Source organism: Centroberyx affinis, unplaced genomic scaffold, assembly GCF_046629955.1.
Source record: "Centroberyx affinis isolate AG114_WGS23_722 - 3 ecotype Tasmania unplaced genomic scaffold, CSIRO-AGI_Caff_v1 ptg004951l_1, whole genome shotgun sequence".
Classification (NCBI taxonomy): Eukaryota; Metazoa; Chordata; class Actinopteri; order Beryciformes; family Berycidae; genus Centroberyx; species Centroberyx affinis.
This window is the reverse complement of record NW_027282431.1, coordinates 1-17,442: the sequence shown is the minus strand read 5'-3', so window position 1 is coordinate 17,442 and position 17,442 is coordinate 1. Positions and strand designations below refer to the sequence as shown.

At 40.0% G+C, this 17,442-nt stretch overlaps 1 protein-coding gene across 1 annotated transcript in view; it reads left to right on the top strand.

The window, feature by feature from the left end:
- The window catches only part of ube2f (ubiquitin-conjugating enzyme E2F (putative)), a gene marked incomplete at its 3' end in the record, with an annotated part of 41,800 nt that extends 28,176 nt beyond the window's left edge, over nucleotides 1-13,624 (top strand). The window contains exons 6-9 of the mRNA XM_071545539.1: nucleotides 2,678-2,748; nucleotides 4,307-4,364; nucleotides 12,026-12,058; nucleotides 13,562-13,624. Coding sequence (XP_071401640.1) covers nucleotides 2,678-2,748; nucleotides 4,307-4,364; nucleotides 12,026-12,058; nucleotides 13,562-13,624 — 225 coding nt within the window. The remainder of the gene's footprint in view (nucleotides 1-2,677; nucleotides 2,749-4,306; nucleotides 4,365-12,025; nucleotides 12,059-13,561) is intronic.
- Between the last annotated feature and the right edge of the window lie 3,818 nt (nucleotides 13,625-17,442).

Genomic DNA, 17,442 nt, shown 5'->3' with positions numbered 1-17,442 from the left:
GTCGGACAAAATGACCCTACATCTATAAGTGAGATGTTGAGCGATTAAGAAAATTAACCTTATTGTCAGGTTGACAGCCATGTATTTTTTAATCAATTTGACCAAGTATGAACTGATACTGACAGATGTTTTACTGGCAGCCCATCTTGGTGCTGGAAACCTTTTCCATCTTAAGGAAAATCTAAAACCCTAATACCCCTTTTTGTGTATATTCCAATACTCCTTTTTGTATAATTCCTTGCATAATTCCTCTAAACGTGTTCTGGAAATGTCTATTGCTTGTGCAGGAGTCCTGATTGTGTTATAATAGCCTCATGTTTGCTGTTCCTCTTGTTAATGTTCTTATAGCCTAATGTATGTTTGCTGTTCTTCCTTCTAATAGCTAATTGCTAATGTTCTATTAGCCTTATGTTTCCTGTTCTTTCTAATCACTAATAGCTAAGCTTTTACTAACCTTATGGTTTGCTGAATCTTCAGCCCAGCATCCCTTTGTAAAGGCAGCCCACACTTTATATAGGGTTAGGGTTAGGGCCTAAACCAAACACAACAAAAAAAAAAAACACAACAAGAGTAATAACACTCACGCCTTTTGTGGTGCGAGGCTTAAACCCCCAAAGTTCTTTGAAGGCACAAGAAAGGTTCCTGCTGACACAATTTCTCTTCTGAACTCTTGTTTATTGTCGATGCTGGGGACAACGTAACCTTCCTCAACACATTATGAATCATCAAATGCCAAATGACTCAAACGTCTACGGTATAAAGGACAGTGCAGAGAAAAGGTGCTGTGTGTGTGTGTGTAAGAAACCATGTCTTCGCATGGCAGTCACTTTGTATTGGCCGTCATTTTTGGCCCACTGTACAATCAGTCCAAAATCAAATCTTATCAAATCAAATTTATTTATGAAGCTTTCAACAAAACAGTATACAAATACAATTCAAAAACAAGAGAGGACAAACACAACACAGTTATTGAGTGTCATTGAGTGGGACAGAGCTTGTGTGTGCTTGTTTAGGGATGTGTTTGTGTGTGTGTGTGGATGTGCACTCATGTGCATAATGAGAATGGATATGAGAAGGTTCTGGAAATGAATTAAGAAGTGGCAAACGTAATAGTACAGGGGATGAGTGAGATCTGCCAAGTGCCTTCTAGTTTACCTTGTTAAACTTGAACATTACATTACTTATACTGATCTAGTGATAAGAATTGAATACAAATTATTAGAATTTCCCTGACTTTTAACTGATTAAAATTATGAAAAATGACGAACACAGACACAAGATCCTCCTGATCACATTTAAAGCCCTCCATGGCATGGCACCCTCTTATATTTCTGAACTTATAACCCAATACTCTGCACCAAGATTACTCAGATCTTCTGACCAACTGCTCTTAAGTGTCCCACGGACCAGGCTCATAACAAAGGGGGACCGTGCTTTTACCGTTTTAGCTCCAACACTATGGGATCGCCTCCCCCTCACTGTCAGGTCAGCTGAGTTGGTACCACATTTTAAAAAACTTTTTAAAACCCACTTGTATAGGCTGGCATTTTTAAAAGTTTGTTGCTTTGCAATTCCTATTGGTTTTATTTGTCTTTTAATTTTGTTTTGTTGTTTATATTGCTTTTATTGTTGAGTGTTTGTTTCCGTTTATAAATTGTATTTTTACTTGCTGTTTTCATTCTGTGTACTATTATGCATTTTTATTATCAACTGTGAAGCACTTTGTGACTGCTGTTTTGAAAAGTGCTATATAAATAAAGTAACTAACTAACTAACTAACAGACTTGTTATTTTTATGCATGTATATAACTTTAGAGCATGATCTGCCTCGATAAACTTGAATATAACATTATCTAGCCTATGCTGGGCTAGTAATAATTTATCCAGGCAAGCAGAAATTTCACCCTACTAGCCCGGTGGGTTTTTGCCCAACATCCCTAAGTTCCACATCTGTTTGTCACTTTTTCCTCCGGGGCAGAGAGGTAAAGTTTCATCTTACAGGTTTATCTCTCCCTCTCTAATGGAGTACCAGTTATCTCTGCCTGAGTTCCAAGTGAAACGGATGAAATAGATGAAAGGATTGGACTTTTTGAGAGTGAGAAACTTTGCTGCTGTAGTTTGTGTGTGTGTGTGTGTGTGTGTGTGTGTAGAAATGTCTCGGGGAAGTACATGTTTTGTTTTGAAGCATCTCCCAGAGGTGAATATGCGCCTCATCCCCTTAGTTCATATTTGTTTGTTTTTTTGTTTTTTCCAGCCTTTGTGCTTTTGGTTTTCTGTTTGTCTGTGTCTGCCTCAGGCCAAAGTAATGAGTTATTGTCTGTTGCATTCTGTCAGTTTTGTCTGTTTGTGTTTGGTCTCACAGAAGTATCTCTCTCTCTCTCTCTCTCTCTCTCTCTCTCTCTCTCTCTCTCTCTCTCTCTCTCTCTCTCTCTCACCACCACCTATTTTTTTCATTCCCTGTTGTCACCCTCTCTGTCTTTCCCTCCCTCACACTACTACTTTTTTTCTTCCTGTATTGTTTATTTCCCTTTTTCCTTGTCTTTCCGCCTCTCTCCCTGCCCTGCCATTATTGTCCATTTTCTTTTTTCTTTTCTTTTACATTTTTCCTCTCTCTCACCCCCGTCTCTCTCCCCCTCTCACTTTACTCACTTTTATCTCTCTCTCTGTCACTCTCCAGCCTCCCAAAGTGAAATGCCTCACCAGAATATGGCACCCCAACATCGCTGAGACCGGAGAGATTTGTCTGAGGTAACGCACCCTAAAGCTGCTCCATGACTTGCCATCACTCGGACAACTTTTTTTGAGTCAGTTGTCTTCTCTTTTCTTTTTGTTTGTTGTTCACACGCCCTCCTCATCCCCCTCACATCTGTCTCCCTTGATTAATTTTTTATCTTGTCACACACACACACACACACATAGGAAAAAAGGAGGGAGAGGTGTTAGCATCAGGACATTGTTTTATTCAATAGATATATTTTTGTTCTCCCTGGAACAGTTATGGACTTCATTCATTCATGAATTTACTCACTCATTCAATCCCAAACAAGGGAATGAACCCACTCCCTCAATTACAAACTCTTTGAATCTGTGCCAGCAGAACAAAATCTCTCTAAATCTCTCAAACTATCAAAAAACTCACTTGTAAATAAAGGATCTTACTATGAGAAATTATGTTTAGAATGTTTTTAGCAACTGATAATGTATTAACAGACAGATAAGGTAATAACTTGTCAGAATGTAATAAAATGCCCCTCTAAATAGGTTGAAAATGTAATAAAACCTGTTACAGTAATAAAAAAGCCGATCATTACCTCATAAAGTTTGTAACATATTTTTAACTGATGATATAATAATAATATTAACTAATATTGTAGTAATCTGAGTGATTACAGTTTTCTTAATCTTACAAGTTATTAGATCATTAGTCAATGTTTTTATTACATTATCTGTTACACTGCTCCACACTGCATCCACCCTTGTTAGAAATGGTTACATACTCCAAGGAGATCCCTCTGGAGTGACTATGTTTTGTACAAAATCAGATTATAGCATTTCAATTTTGTCCGTAAAGATATGTGCAGGGCAATTTGATTTTACAGAAATTACCTCAGTTAAGTGGACCAACACACTGCCATTAGTAATGACTGCAATATGAAAAGCAGTGACTGCTCACTCTGACAGACATTGTTTAAAATGGGAACACTGCAGAGCAGCAGATATATTCTATTAAAGAAAAAATCTTTTCATGTTGTGGTTTTATTTTTTTTATTAGAAAAAAAAAAAGCTGTGCCAAATCGCAGCAGGCCAGATCAAAGTGAGAAAATAGAAATGTCAGCAAAATTCTTTTGTATCTTGTTCTCTGATGGAAAAACAAAATGAAAGGTTTTTTTTCCATACAACACATATCCATTCTCAGAAAAATATATCATCAGAATGTATGGCTCAATGCCTGAACAATGCAGCCAATCCAGCCTCAAATAACCTAATTTTGTTTCAATTTCATAAACAGCTGGTGGATATTTCATTTGAGAATAAAACTCCTCAGATAAAACTACTGCTTTTTCTCCTGTATTTTTTATGCTTTTATTAAAAGTTATAACCCTGAATTCTTAGTCTGAGAAGCCTTTCTCCACCAACAACAAGAAATGTATAGGAATTTGTCTTGGTGGCACTGGTCCAGACATTATTAGACATAGTTTTGCAGTACAATACTCAGACACACGGTACGGTGACAGGCTGTGACGAACTGTCTCAAATATCTTTAGCAAATTAAATGACTTGGGATTGTGTATATGTGTTTCTGCAGCTTGTTGCGGGAACACTCTATTGATGGAACAGGCTGGGCCCCCACCAGAACACTAAAGGTAAATATCATGTTTTTATTTACTCTCCTTTAGAAGTTGTAGTTTCTGGGATAGTTGACTATCAGGTATTCTTTACTAGAATAGATACAGTATGTGTAGTATATCTAATTTAGTAGATCTGTGTTCCTTAAATTATGGATTGGGACCTGAATGGGTCACGGAACATTTCAAGTAGTTTTCCTGACGAGGCGAGAGCCTATGTTTCAGTTTTCTTTCAGGGTGAGACTTAGTTAACTCAATTTTGGTCCCAGGCTAAAAGGATTGTAAGGATCACAAGGCCGTGCAATAGCAGAATAGCAGAACCACTGTTAAGGACAGTTAAAAACACTTGAAATCTCCCAGGACGCGATGAAAAGTCTTTTGCTGAACCGTGTAATATAAACATAGCAAAAACCTTTTCTTAAAAAAAAATAAAAATACTCTGCCCTTGACTCCAGTGAAGCACTTTATTGCAAGCAGTTTAGAAACAGTTACCGGAGCATAAAGCAAGGACGCCCTCTGTAATCCTCTCTCAGGTTTTGAGTAACATTAAGTTCGATAGAAGCTAAATGTGGTCATATTCTGGAGCCCTGCCCTCCACACTAACTTTTAACTTCAAATGTTATCACATCAAATCAGCAGCTCGTCTCTGCTTCCGCTTTTAAATGGCAAACTCTCCTGCGGGGAGGGAAATCTAGACCGACGCTCCTCTCAATCAAAGCGCTGGAATGCACTTGATGATTTAAATATGCAAATGTATGCATATTGGGTAGAGTCGTCTTCGGATGTGAAGGGTAATGGGTTCTCACAGAGACGCTGGATGGCCCTCTTAACTCAGCCACCAGTTCTATCAGTTAAGAGGTTCGTTCAGTAAATCTCCTTACAATGCCTCTTGAGATTCCTGCTAAGATTGCTCTCACAATTATGGTTGAGATTTCTCTTAAGAAGTCCTTCAGAATGCTCTTAAAGGATAATAAGATAATACCCGTTTTATTTTATTTTTTTAAGTTTGTGCCTTCACATTATTCCTGCTGGTGTCTGCACACAGTCAGCATAGTTGGAGATATCAGAGCTTGTTTTTCTTCTTTCAGTATAAGCCATTTGCTGCATGCCATTCATTCCTGTACAGTCTAAAAATAACTTCCACAGACTTAATCTATCGCTGTAAACATGAAGCCCAGAGTTTCTGCTTTATTGTTATTTCATTGTGCCTGAGTCAAGTGTTTTCATATCAATGCACACATTGCATTGCACTCTGTTAACTGTCAATCAACTGACACCCACAGTAAGAATTTGAAGCCTCCACCTGGAAATAGTCCCTCAAAAACAAAATTACTGTCACATCCATGTGTTTTTGAGTAATTGCGCCTTTGTTAGCGGATTATATAGAACATGCATTGCAAAATGATTGGGGGGGAAATGTAAGCTAGACATAGACAGCAGTAAGTGGGCTACAACTCTAAATGACACTGGTATTCTCCTTTAACAATTGATGAACCAGCTCTATGTGTAATCTCTAAGCACGGTCTTATTCTATTGTTTGCATAGAAAGCGTAAAACACTTCCACCCGGGAGACTGTCTTCTTTGAAAAGTAGACGCCTAAAAGAGAGTTACGCTCATTGTTGCTTCTCCAATTTAAATGTAGAAAGAACTGATGGCATGTACAACTGATGCACTGAATGGAGTCAGGCCGTAGATGACATAATCTGCCTGAACCAGCCCAGGGAGTGCAAATCTATTTGTTCTCACTTTTCGTCTGAAGGGTGTTTGACCAAAATGTCAATGGTTCATGTCAGATCTGCTCTCATGAGTCAGTGGCTGTCAGTCATCTCATATTGTGTCTGTCGGGAAGGGAACGGTGACAAGGTTTTTTTTGTATTTGTTTGAAATGGCGCTTTTGGATGGTATTCTGAGGATTGTATTTGGCATTTTAATATTCATGTTCTCTCTATGGCCATATTATAGTTTATGCCAGTCTCTTCAGCCATCTCCAAACCATCCCAGGCTCTTGACATTTTCTGCAATTTTTTTCCCCTTCGGACGTGATGTTAATGGGGGGGGGGGGCTGGCCGACCATTCCCGGAGAAATTGGGTGCTGATGGGAACAACCACGCATTTCACACACAAATGTTATCCATCCATCTATTGGAACCCACAGGCACACGCACCATTCTAATCCCCAATGCTAGTTGGAGAGGATCTTGCTTACTGCTACAGAAGAGTAGCTTTACCTAGGGAGATGAGAACAGTAATACAGGTCTGAAGATACTAATATGATGCAAGGTTTTGCACTCAGTTAATTAAATTTGGCACAGATACAGTAGCTCATTTTATGGCTGGCCCTAAGATGATCATGCAAAGCTTTGTGACACATTTTTAAAGCAATCAGTGCTTCAGAATTGTGTTGTTTTGTCGAAGGGTTACCCGGTACCAAAAAACATTGAAATCAGCTGCTGCAGATTGGTTCTTTGATGACAAAATTAGTTTTGCAGATTGAAAAGAATAAAATATGGACATATAGAAGGGAAAGGCTTGAAAAGGGTTGTTCAAGTTTCCACTATGCACTGCGACACTTGTAGCAAAATACAGTAGACACAATGACAAATTGCCCCGCTCTTTTTCTCTACCCACCACTCTCTCCCCATTACACTCTCTCTCTCTTTCTCTCTCTCCCTCTCTCTCTCTCTCTCCCTCTCTCTCTCTCCCTCCCTCTCCTCCCCCTCACTCCCTCCCTCCTTACTTATGTAACTTATGCTGCCAAATTTTGTGGTTGGTTGTTATGAGCATATAGACACTATCTCACCAGCTGTTCTACCTCTCTAGCCAAGCAGTGATTTCAATCAATCTTTTTATTGAACGTCCAAAGACACAGTCAACAAGGTGGTGTGTACACACACACACACACACACACACACACACAGAACCTTGTATTTAATTTCCCTGCTTCTGATCACATGCATGGTTGAATGTATGCATGAAATTAACCTCACACTCCCTTCTACTGAGCTGCACATTTCTTCAACAGTAAAAAATTTCCTCTCATCACACAAAGCCGTAAACCTTGTGAAAGTTAAGTATATTCTGCACCCAATGGAAGCATACACAGAAATCAAACACACACACACACACACACACAGATGAGTTTCTTCTGTGATGTACTCTAATCTCAGAAATGTATTCTTGCTGTTGTTTATGCTTCTTTTCCTTACCTGCCAAGAAGGCCCCGCAAACAAAGCAGCTTTGCATATATGCACATGCAAATCTGTGTGTGTGTGTGTATTTGTGTGTGCCAACAAGTGCCCTTGCACTTTTTAGGTGCTTGGGAGAGAGGGGGTGTGCATGATTGGAGTGAGTGAAACTATGTTGACTTTAAAAACTCCACCTGCATCACCACCACCAACTCCATAGGCGAGTGTCCCTGGTGGCTTTGCTCTGCAGGAAATGAATGGACTTCTGATGACTTGTTGATCGTGTTGCTCCTAGTGTTACTGCAGGCTGAGGCTATGTTTAGGGTTTGGATTTTGGGTATGAATATATTCAGAGGAAGGTCCTCGTAAGTAAAGTAAAACAAACTTGCTTGTTTGTGACCATGCATTCTTATCCCTCTGTCTGTGAGAGAGTGGTGGGTGTTTGTTTGTGAGGCTAGTCTAACTCCAAATGCAATCTGGCGTTGTTTACTTAAATGAGCCAACTCTCAACGCACTAGCACTCTCATATTTATGAGACTGCTAGTGGGCGTTTGGGTGCAGTGAGTGTCAGTGTGTGACAGTGTGAGCGCGCAAGAATAGGTGAGGAAAAGTGAGTGCAAAGGTGGTGAGTCAGAGAAGAGAGAATTGTGTTTTTTAGTTTTTGAGAGGATGACACAGCCCCTCCTCACTGCCACTCTGGTCACCTCTCTTCTCTACTTCAGCCCACACACAAGAGGCACACACACACACACACATGCACACACACCACACACACACACACACACACACACATATATATGAGACACGTGTCCTCAATATGCATCAACAGATTGGGTGACACCCGATTCTTTCTCTCACAAGCTCTTCAGTAGACACACACACACACAGGCACAGACACAGACACAAACAAACATTGACTCATCTAGCTAAGTAGTGTTGCGAAGCAGAAGAGGTCGTCCTCAATTATATTTTACTCAGCCAACCACACATTAGCAGGCAGGATGGCCAACTGGATGGAGCGACTGTCCTATAATTCAAATGTCACAGGTCTGGCCCTTGTGACAGCTCATTGTCCTTTGACACCGAACGTCAGCCTACTCATTCGCCGCGGGTCACTCTGGATAAGATGTTAGCTAAATGGCTAAAATGTGAAAATGAAATATTATTATCCTGCTCATTCACCGCTCTTTATAGCCTATACATTTCCCCTGTTTTAAAGATTATTTTTAAGGAATTACCTTACCAGATACATATACTGGTGAACGCCAGAATAGTGGAGATGGAGAGAAAGATAGGGAGAGGATGATATGGACGATGGGAATGATCAAGTATCAAACATATGAGCAAGCACTTGGCACACCTCCACACCACTGAGCCAAAAAAACAACAAATATAAATATATTTTCATCTTTAAGAAGATTTGGTAGTCTAAACAAACATTTATCATGTTTCTTTACACAGAGTAGCGGTGATAAATAAACATAGGCTGTTTGGGTACTTTGTATGCCGCTACTTTCTCTTTGTAGCTGTCATTTTGGATCATGGACAACATCACGACAAGCTAAAATAAATACGCAGCATGTAAGTTTGATTTTAGTTTACCAGCAATCTAAAAATACATGGTTTGAATGTGAATCTGAGTGTGTACCCTACAAGCATGTTGTTTCCTGTCTTCAGATGTATTTCTCTGTGTGCATCTGCAGCAAATTAGTGTAGAGGAGGGAGAGGAGGAAGGCAACGAGTTGTCCTTCGGGGGGTTAGTTCTCTCTAGAATTCTTGTCAGTTTTCATTTGTTTTTATCATGCAGTTGGCAGGAAACATCCTTTAGCTAGCCATTTGTTAATCAGCATATGCAAGTCTAAATGCTTCTTCTCATCAGTAAACACGTGTGTGTGCAGTGAGAGAAAGATAGAAGCCTTAAAAGCATAGTTCACTCTTTCAGTGCAAATCCAAATTGTCAATCAGTGAGCCAACTGACAGCGGTTTGCGCCAGAGCCAAGTGAGATGACGCTTCCCTTTTTTGTTTTTAGTTATTTTGTGATGTCTTCTAATCCTCTGTTATATTATTTCACCGTGCCATTGCTGTTTTTTTTAAATTGGATTTCATTGGGTTGTTCCTGTGACAGTGAGTAGGGGCTGGGAGATCATGAAAGACATAAGCTACAGTGATAAAAGGCAATTAGTCTGCCGCCTTTTGTTTTTACACACACACACTGTATGTAGCCTGGGCCATGCCTACTATATACTTATACACTGGATGACATAGTGGCTCGTTAAAGTCCCATGGCACCTGCTAATGAGAGATTCAGGGATGTGATGTGCAGATGGAGCTGATAAAATTCCACATTTTATGTCTTTGTTGTGCTGCTGCTGCACTGCTGCTTCGCCTCAAGGGGAACTGTTGAGGATATCCAGCACTCCTTATGAAGGTTAGATACAGAATAGTCTGTTTACAAAACGGCTACCACCAGAGGCAGCCACTGGGAAATCTTACATTTACATTTTAGGATTTTAGCTGACACTCTTATTCAGAGCGACTTGAGTACAAAAGTGGAATATATTGTTTGCAATTGTAATTATTTTTTGGGCTGATTAATAATGCCAGGTGATGAATTTTCATTGTATTTACATTCTGCTAGCTATGGGGCAATTTTCCAACTGTGAGGTCCTGTGTAGCTGAATGAATGCAAAGGAAACACTGATCAGAGCCACAGTGGCCTGACAATATTCAAATTACCTGAGAATAATCATGTAAGAGATGCACTGGGAAAATAAATAAGAGAAGTAAGAGCTAAGGAGAAAGGAGATATCTAGAAAGGCATTTTTTTTACTCACAGCTGATCAGCACTTGAATATATTACTTGACTAACAATGTATAGCACTCTCTGATCTACAACTGCACATTAATCACAAAAAAACAAATTGCATATGAATATTTTTACACTGCTACTTATTTTTTATCATAGGGATAGGTGTTACAGAAAGCCTCCTAAACAAGGGATTGTGCTGAATCCTTGGCCCACAATTTACATTGTACATCAGAAAAATATATTTCAGTGTATTTAAACTGAGTGCGAGAAAGCATCAACTAAAAGGGAGAAAATATGACATATATTTTCTCCCCTTTTACATGTTTTTCATCCGCTGAGCAAAAACATCTGTAGAAAAAAGCTATACTAGCATGTGTTGAATTTCATATTGCAGTTGTGATATTCAGCTAAAAGAAGCGCAATACACGTTTTTGTAAATATCTTGCAGCCCTGTTATGGTGGTGACTGATAAGCAATTTAGAATATGTCTGGCAAAAAACCCCAAGTACGATGTGAAATTGCCAAGTGCCCCCCATGCCAGCTTTAGCCTTGCTGAGGCCCAAGCCAAGATTTCCTGTAGGCCCATATAAGGCAAAAACCTTTAGTATCTACAGTTCTTCTATATTCCTCTGATTAGGCCACAGCTGAATAGAAAAAGTCAGTAGAATAATTCACTTCTTTCATACTATTTTAGTTTGAGGTACTTTGGCTTGCTCTCTGAGATCAGTTCAGTGGGTTTTTTTTAACTATGAAGTCAGGACCTGAAAAGCTCACTGGTCTAATTTTACTGGGTCCTGCCATGACAAGAGTATTTGTTTCAAGAGGCCTGGGTCCCAGGGCGAGAGATTCTAGTTCTCATGGTTTTTATTATGTTATTTTATTAATTGTTCAATTGTTAGTTTTATGAGTATTTTATGTAATTCAGGTCTGTCTTACAAATGAGATCTTGATCTCAATGGGATTTTACCTGAATAAATAAAGGTTGTATAATTTGCGACCCATGTTGAAGGAAAATATAAGACCCCTGGTGTACTGCAAGCCGTCCAATCAGACAGGTGTGTGAAGCTCTATCACAGACACAGGCTTCAAAAATGTCAAACAACTCTAAGGATTAACATGTTTTTGGCATTTCAGATGTCTTCATTAATATTTACAGCTTACAATTATCTGATTCATTAATTCTGTTTGTGCTTTCTCTCTCTTCCTTGAACGCATTCTCACTCTTTTTCTGTCCCTCTCCGTCTCTTTCTCTCCCCTCTCTCCTTTCTCTGCTGTGACTCAAATTAGAGCTTGTGTCCTCCTTCAACGCACTCTAAATAGCTGTGATAATGAAATCTCCTTGTTATTATTTCTGTGTGGTTTTGATCAGGGAGGAAATTATAAGAGGCAATCTGTGCTCATATTCAGAGTTTCTTATTTTTGTTGCATATTATAATGACAACTAGTGCAATCAGAGCTCTTTTTTCATATTGCCTTTAATGGCTCATTCAGTCACTTAGCTGATTGCGTTTGCTCACTGAGGAACTGGTTGCTGCCACTTTTACTTTATTCATTCATTTACTTTGCTTCCAAACTTGTAGTGCTGCATGTAGAGTGCAGCAGAGGCAGACATAAAAAATGTGATAGAATTTGACTGTTGTATTCATGAATATTCATGAAAGCATCTTTTTTCTTTGCTTCTAGGACGTGGTCTGGGGATTGAACTCCTTGTTTACCGTGAGTATAACTTAACTTTGACTTTCTTAACTTGAATGTTTCGTGAAAAACAGAATTAGCTGAAATACATTTTGACTTGACATTAACAGGCCTAGTAAATGGCCTCTACACAGGCAGCGTGCAATTGTGCAGAGTCAACAGTGGTGAATGGTGATGTGGTAAACTTGTATCTAAAATCTGTTGTTAACATGAGGAAAGCCACAACCAGGGAGGAAATTGCCCTCATTAGCAGAAATTAAACTGCATCGCGGTTGTTAACTGTAGAGTTACGGGACAATGTGAGGGAAAAACAATGGTTTACCTGCCGATCAATTCAACCCACGCTGTTAAAAATGAACCAATTGTTTGCTGTATATTGCTTGCTGTATATAACAGTTAACCCAAGGATATGAATCCAAGCTCAGATTAGATCAACCAAGGCCATTGTTTATCTCTCGTTTACAGCTGTAATAACTAAGGCCATAATTCTTGCCTGAAGGGAAATTATCTTTCGTCTCATTATGAAGAACACTTTCATATAATAGGGGGAAATAATGAGAGAATGAAATTACACAAAATGCTTGCGGAAATTCTTCGCCAGCTGGCTCTGGATGTCCACTAGTGCCAGACTTTGTGAGGACAGCCAGGGTTGGAAAATAATAGATTACAAATAAAAAAAAAAAAAGAGGTGGTAGTCAGATTTGGGCTGGTGTTGGAGAAAGAAACATATCTTTAATGTTCAGAAACGTGTTGAAAGGAAAGAGAGGGTTTTGATTTGAATATAAGCAAAAAGATAGTTTTGAAAACTGTATGACATTAATGTAGTTCACATTTCATTCTCTTAATTGTCCATTATAGACAAGAAAATCCAAAAGTAGCTGAAAGTTTTCAGATCACGTATTTTAGCTAAAATATGAGCGCAAACTTGCAGGAACCTGTAATGGATTACATTTGAAAGTAATTTTCCCACCCTGAGGACAGCACTGTGTCTATGATGATAATGGTGATGATGATTGGCCTCGATGCTTGGTCATGGCCTGAAGCTTAACTCTTAATCAGGAAACAAGCTCTCAGGTCATCCGCCATTTTATCTCCCTAATAACACTCCACGCTGTGCTGCGCTTGCTGTGCGTGGCGTCTCTAAGGCAACAGGGTAATTATGCTGTTTTGTTTATCGTGGGAGCGAAATCCAGGGTGACATTATCGACCGCCAGTGGCTACAGTGTCTGTCCAGGGCAAGGAATTGGATGCAGGAAACTGGAACAGCAAATAGCGCTGTAGTGTGCAGTATCTACCTGAGAAGTTTTTCTTGGTGGGGAACAGGATTTAGTAGTACTGAAACTCTCTACTGAAACCAGTACAAATGAAATTCTCTTAAAGAACAACAAAGGATTGGAGAACCTCTGGCCATGATACGTGTCTCCCCTGATCAAGTTTTGCGATTTTCTTTGACTTTACTGTTTTTGTTTTTTCTCTCTGTCTCTCTTCCCTCTCTTCCTCCCGCTGTCTCCGTCTCTGCTGCAGGACCTGCTGAACTTTGATGACCCGTTGAACATCGACGCAGCAGAACATCATCTGAGAGACAAGGTCAGAGAATACTGGGATGACACAAACTTCATGCAACTTTTTTTTTTGCAGTTTTGAACAGCTTAGAGACTTGGTCAGTGCCTGCTTGTCAGGGTTTGCGCCTGTCACCCCCTTGTGTGGGAAGGTCAGTGATGCATTCAGAGCGCTCCTGACATAATCCTTGCTTCCAGTTAAATATCAAACATCTCCTAGCAAGGTTTGTGTAAAACCGTGACTTTGTTTGTGGACTTGGAGATTATTCTCTCTCCCTTCTCATGCTGGCTACCAGTCTATGCTACACTTGACCTCATTTGCGCTCGTACTCTCCATAATCCCAACCGTACTCTATCCATACGCTACTGTTCACAGCACACGTATTAAGCATATTCGGACAATGCATACTGTAACTTCATAACTACATTTTCTGCAGCAAGTGTTGGGTAACATCACCAGTGGTGTGATGGGTTGAAGAATAAGAGCACACAACAGGCTCTCTTAGCAAAGAAAGGCTATCATAAGACATTCAATAGCTCAATGCATGGAACAGACACTGCTGGATCTCATTCAGGAGTCTTGTGCATGTGGACCAGGCACAGAATAGCTGAGCATAAGACAGCGGGTCATTTTGCTAAAGCAAAACATAGTTCTATGTCCTCTGACATTTTGGGGCATTGAAAGAGTCTCTCCCTCAATAAGAGAGGTAGTGAGTGATATTGTAAACAAATTGCTCCACACAGAGGCTTTTTGGATATATACATTAAATAGTGTAGAACCTCTAGGCTTACATGAATCCCTCAAGTCTTTTGTAGGCTAAGTTTTTTTGTATAGGCTGTAATTGGTTCCTGGTTTCTGCCATAATTAGATTTTAATATTGCATTGGATATTCTATTATTTTATTGGATCTAATTTAAAATTTTCTCTATATATTTGCTGTGAAAGTGGTTTATTATAGGAACCCTGTAGTGAGTTCCTGAACTATATTATTATTGTTGCCTCTTGTTACTAAATTGCAGTTTGATACACTCTTGATCATGTAATGTTCAATGAATTTGGGATGCGTAGAACTATTACTCCTCTGTGTGATTGGTTTAACCTGTTGCATATATTCTGCACACATCATCACAGTTGATGATTGATGTCTATATCTACTGTGTGACTTTAATGGTTCCTGTGACTCTGAGGAAGGCACTTGTTTTGCCGAAACGTCATTTTATTCATGTCCATTCATAATTTAGGTTTGTCCTGTTGGAAGTGGCCTATGGATACCTTTTTCTATTAGGTACGGAATATACTATTTAATATTCCAGATTTCCAGAGTTATTCAAAAAAAGGTTGTTTTCTTTATTTTGGCAGGTACTTGTTCATGCATAACTACCTACTTCCATGCCTCTGTAGTCGACAGCAATTTGAAAGTCAAATTAACTCCCTAAACCCGATCTCTGAATTTACACAGACCTCACGATCCTCTCCTTGCTGCCGTGTTTGTTTGTTTGTATGTGTGTGTGTGTGTACATCTCTGTGTGCCTGTGTGTGTGTGTTTGAGATAGTGTGTAGGTGTGTGTTTTACATCCTTGAACAAAGCTTTTGAAGGATTTAAATTAAATTAGTGTCCAGTTCTCAGTCTTCTTTGGCGAAGGCCGACAGTTGTTTACAGAAAGCATGAAAGTTTTCCCCCATAACTGAAATAGGACTAGAATATTGGCTGCTGTCATTGGCCTTACGAACTAAACATTTTTTGGTGAACTGTGACTTCAATTACAATATTCTGGGTTGAATTCACCAAAAAAATCTCCAAGGCAATCTTTTTACTATTTGGCCATTTGTTTTGCATACACTTTGATAGAAGTTGAGTGGGAGTGGGCGTAGTTGAATGCCATCCTTCATCTCAGCCAAACATGTTTGCACAATGCTTCAGAAAGATAGGCAGGCACCCTGGCTAATTGTTTTTCTTTCTATCACACACTCATTCTCTCTCTCTCTCTCTCTCCCCACTCGCCCTCTCCCTTTATTTCTATCTTGTGCATCTTTGTCTCAGCTGTCGTTCCTCTCACTTCTTTATCAGTACATCAGTCGGTGTCAAAAAAGTGTTCAGAAATTGCTTTATGTACTCGGTGTTGTGCTTGCAGTAATTGCTTTCCTGGAGTGCCAATTGGACAAACTTGACTCTGCAGGGATCCCGCTGACCGGGGGAAGCTTAGTGGAGCCCAAGCTGCGGCGAGCTGAAAGCTTTTCATAGTACAGCATTTGACCTTTGGCGCTCTGCAGATACCCTTTCCCATAATGCACCGGGGTGTAGCCAGCAGTGTGTGGTAATGGCTGCCGTTCGGCCCCATTAGGTGTGAGAGTCTGAGTGTGTATGTGTCTGCACGTGCGTCTCTGTGTGTGTGTGTGTGTGTGTGTGTGTGTGTGTGTGTGAGAGAGAGAGAGACAGAGAGAGACAGAGAGAGAGAGACAGAGAGGGGGAGAGAGAGAGACAGGGAGAGAGCGCGAGAGAGAGAGAAAGAGAGAGGGGGAGAGAGCGAGAGAGAGAGCGAGAGACACAGAGACATGATAGCCAGTTCGTGGAAGGGGGTATGATTGTTTGGATGAGTCATAAATACCCAGGTGTAGGATATAGTTGAGACCAATTTACAGCACATAGAGTGTATGAATGTATTTGTGCATGTGTGAAAGAGAGAGAGAGAGTGAGAAGAGAGAGAGAGAAGTCAAGTGGAAGCTTTTCACAAAGGAAAGACAAAGAAATCCTCATATTTTGGTGTCAGAAATAAATAGCGATTTACGGTTAATGGACGCCTTGGTGACCCAGAGCGTTTCACAGATTACTCTGAGGCTATAAGAAGTATACAGTATACATAGGATGAATTACTAAAAGTGAGCAAGGGTGTGAGTTATCAGGTTAGCTTTGTGTCATTATACACACACACACACACACACACACACACACACTGACACCCATAGGGCCCCATTTTCATGCCTGCACAGATCAAGCAGAGTGATCTTGTGCCGGCGAAGAGGTAATTTTGTTGTGTGCAAGCGGATATTTTCCCACCTGCGTCGTTCGGTAATTTCGTGGCTCGGCATGACATCACTTGCACTGAAATGATTATGGGGTGTCAACACAAATAGGGGGGGCGCAGTGCAATTTTGGTATCACAGATTACAATTGCACATGTGGTTATTGTGTGAATCATCGTCTTCCAACATAAAACTGTCACTGCGCATCATTATGCACGGAAAACATGGTGACCGGGATTTCATTTTCTCCAGAAAGCTAAATTCAACTTTAAAAGGGACATCTGCCCTTTGTGGCATATTTGGGTGCCGTTTATTCACACCTTGCAACAAGCACATTGATTTTCTCCTCCCTATATACCCATGTACTTTCTTGATTTGGAATAGGGCCACTGTACAAACTTGCCCCACACCAACCCAGCACTCCCAATGCCTCTACTGCAACACTCAGTCCCTCATTCTGTCCACTTACGGTTTCTTGTTTTGTTTATCTGACTTTTTAAAAGGGTAAACTGAAGCCAGGTTGTGATGATGATGTGCTTTCCTTTTGTTTGTTAATTTATTCACCTCACCAAATACACCTCTCAATAACAGAAGCCATTCTCACTAGGGATTTGTATTCAACACAAGTGGTTTTGTAGTAGTCATTCCAATATGCCTGCTTGTTGGTGTGGTTTAGAAGCTGGCAAAACATGGAACGTTGTTCTCATTAAATTTAAGGGCCTTGATACACAGGCAACACTTTAGAGCAATGACTGATGGGCAATTTTCCCAACAAGTATGACCAATAGCATTTTTTTCTGGACTTTCACTATATGAATAGTGAA